General features: G+C 52.4%; 1 protein-coding gene across 1 annotated transcript in view; it reads left to right on the top strand.

Annotated features, from left to right (window-relative positions):
- The window catches only part of kcnn3 (potassium intermediate/small conductance calcium-activated channel, subfamily N, member 3), a gene marked incomplete at both ends in the record, with an annotated part of 41359 nt that continues 38570 nt past the window's right edge, over nucleotides 1-2789 (top strand). The window contains 2 exons of the mRNA XM_080540580.1: nucleotides 1-14; nucleotides 1149-2316. Of these exons, the coding sequence (XP_080396706.1) occupies nucleotides 1-14; nucleotides 1149-2316 (1182 nt within the window). The remainder of the gene's footprint in view (nucleotides 15-1148; nucleotides 2317-2789) is intronic.

Here is a 2789-nt window from a genome sequence, read left to right as displayed (position 1 = left end):
ATGAAAAAGAAAAAGTGTGGAGGTTTATTATCATCATCCAGCCAGTGATTCAACACATCTGACCTGGGGAGCAGAGAGAGACGGAGAGAGAAGAGGTAGGGGGGCGATACACAGACGGGGGGGGGGGGGGGGGGGGGGGTTGGGGGTGATAGGTTGATAGGTCGTGACGTTAGAATTATAAGGTTCTATCTCAATTTTTGTCTGATCCATTAGGTGTTTATGAATGCCTGTGTGGTGTTATTTTTAAAATGTTGACATTTTTGAGTTAGTAATTCATAAAATAGGCTACAAAGGTTCCATCTCACAAAACATAATGGCATGTAAAAACTTTGATGCTCAATATCTCTGAATTGCCCTAAACGGAGATAGAACCTTATCATTCTAAACGGAGATAGAACCTTATCATTCTAAACGGAGATAGAACCTTATCATTCTAAACTCACGAGGTGTCTGGGTTATGGGAACATCTGTTTAGGAGAAGCCTGACTCCAACACTCCAAACGTGAAAGGAAGAACATAATGATTTATAAAAAATAACAATGATGTTATGCCTCTTAGGCATATCTCATTTGTCTACAGTGTAAAATCCTGAGGATTTGCTCTGTCCCTTTTTGCTAACAACAATGTAATACAGATGACATTTGGATGACAGAGATCCCTGGAAGGCAGAAGAGAGACGGAGAACGGGGGGGAAGGAGGGGGCTATTGGGGGAGACAGAGGGAAAGAGAGAGTGTGTGAGGATGACTGGAAGAGTTGACTCCGAGTGCATTGAGGAGTACATTCCCCCAAATCTGATCACTTCTCTCTTTCAAATGTGCTCTGTTTCCCCATTATATCCTGTCTCCATCCCTGCCTCCATCCCACTCTCTTCTCTCCTTTTATGCCCACAATATGTTTTTACTTGCTATTGCCTGTTCCACCCCTCCCTCCATCCCCCTTTTCCTTCATTTCTTTATTTCACTACCTTGAAATTAAACCCATTCTCTCTCCCATTCTTTCACTCCCATTCTCTGTCTCTCTCTCTCTCGGTGTCTCTCTCTCTCTCTCTCTCTCTCTCTCTCTCTCTCTCTCTCTCTCTCGCTCGCTCTTCTCCTGTACTGTCTCTATTGTTCTTTCTCCTTTCCTTTCTCACTCTGTTTGGGTATAGAAGACAAGGCAAAGTCGCCCTCCCGGCCCGCACCATGGAGCCACCCCCCTCTCTGAGCCTGGCTCTCCTGGGCGGGAGCGAGGACGAGGATACCCCGAGATACCCCCTTCCCCTGGGTGGAATCTCCCATCCCTCCGTCGCAGGCAACTACCCGGGATCAAACCACTCCAACCACATGGGGGGATCCAGTCTGGACCGTCTGAACGGGAGCACACCGTCCCCTACCACACCCAGCGGCGGCCTGCTGCCGGCGTCACTCCCCAAGCTGCCCCTCTCCTCTGTGGGGGGGGGTCAACCGGGGATGCCCCCTCCCATCCCCAACGCCTTGCACCCCACGAGCACCCCCCTGTCCTCCTGCCTGGGCTCCCAGCACAGCCTCAGCTGCGACAACTCCCCCGTGTACAACGCCCTCTTCTACTCCTCTCACTCGCCCTCCATGGAGCGAATGGGAGGGGATAGGGATAGGGATAGGGATCGAGAGAGGGGGTGTAAGCACAGGCAGGCGGCCAGCCCGTTGGTTCACCGGAGGGACAGTAACCCGTTCACGGAGATCGCCATGAGTTCCTGTAAGTACACGGGCGGGGTGATGAAGCCTCTGAGTCGCCTCAGTGCCTCCCGACGAAACCTCATCGAATCGGACAGCGGCAGCGACACCAAAGAGGGCGGGGTTACCGCCGTTACCGGGGCTGCTGGGGGGGGGCGGGAAGCCCCTCCTACCTCCCTATCCTTAATGGCCCAGTCATCCTCTGGCAATCCCCCCCCTATCACCCAGAATCCGCCGGAGATCGTGATCTCGTCGAAAGAAGACTCGCCGTACGCGAGGGGTTATGATATCACCGATTCGACGTCCAATCAGATGTCCATATACCATCAGAACCACGCTTTGGCCGAGAGCAGGGGGGCGCTGAGCGGGTCAGGAGTGGGCTCAGGAGGGATAGGGGGCAGTAGACAGGGCGGGGTAGGGAGCACAGGATTGGGGCCGAGGGGTAGCACCTCCAAAAGTTCCAGTGCCAAGCGCAAGAACCAGAACATCGGTTATAAACTCGGCCACCGGAGGGCGCTGTTTGAAAAGAGGAAGAGGCTGAGCGACTACGCACTCATCTTCGGAATGTTCGGTATCGTCGTCATGGTGATCGAGACCGAGCTGTCCTGGGGCGTGTACAACAAGGTGAGGCATGAGTTGGAGTTCATGTGAGATTGCACGTGTGTCCGTATGTATGTGTTCTGGTGCTGATTCTCAATGGAATGTATAGCCATCTGAATTGTAGTAGTGGCCATTCCTATTTATTAACGTGACACGCAAGCATCTGTTCTACGCAATACATTTCCTTAGGACTGTTCTGCAACATTGGACATTGTGCTGGTGTCTGGCTTTCTTGTGATTGGAGGAGTGGTGGGCTGCATTGGGGTTCGGTAGTATTGGGCTCAACCATTGGTTGAGGAGTTAATGGGGCTGGGGCTGGGTTTTGGTAGTATCAGGGTCTCTTACTGGTAAGATTGTGGGGTCTGTGTGATTGGAGGGCTATGTGATTGGAGGGCTGGGGCAGGGGTAGGGTGATAGCTTATTGATGTAATGTAGGACATTGGGAGGGCAGAGTGACCAGTGGGGGGCCCCCATCTCATTTCTCGGTGTAATGGGGA

The sequence above is a fragment of the Nansenia antarctica genome (assembly GCF_963989245.1).
Source record: "Nansenia antarctica genome assembly, chromosome: 10".
NCBI classification, from domain to species: Eukaryota; Metazoa; Chordata; class Actinopteri; order Argentiniformes; family Microstomatidae; genus Nansenia; species Nansenia antarctica.
The sequence above is the reverse complement of the archived record's forward strand: the minus strand, read 5'-3'. Positions and strand labels throughout refer to the sequence as shown.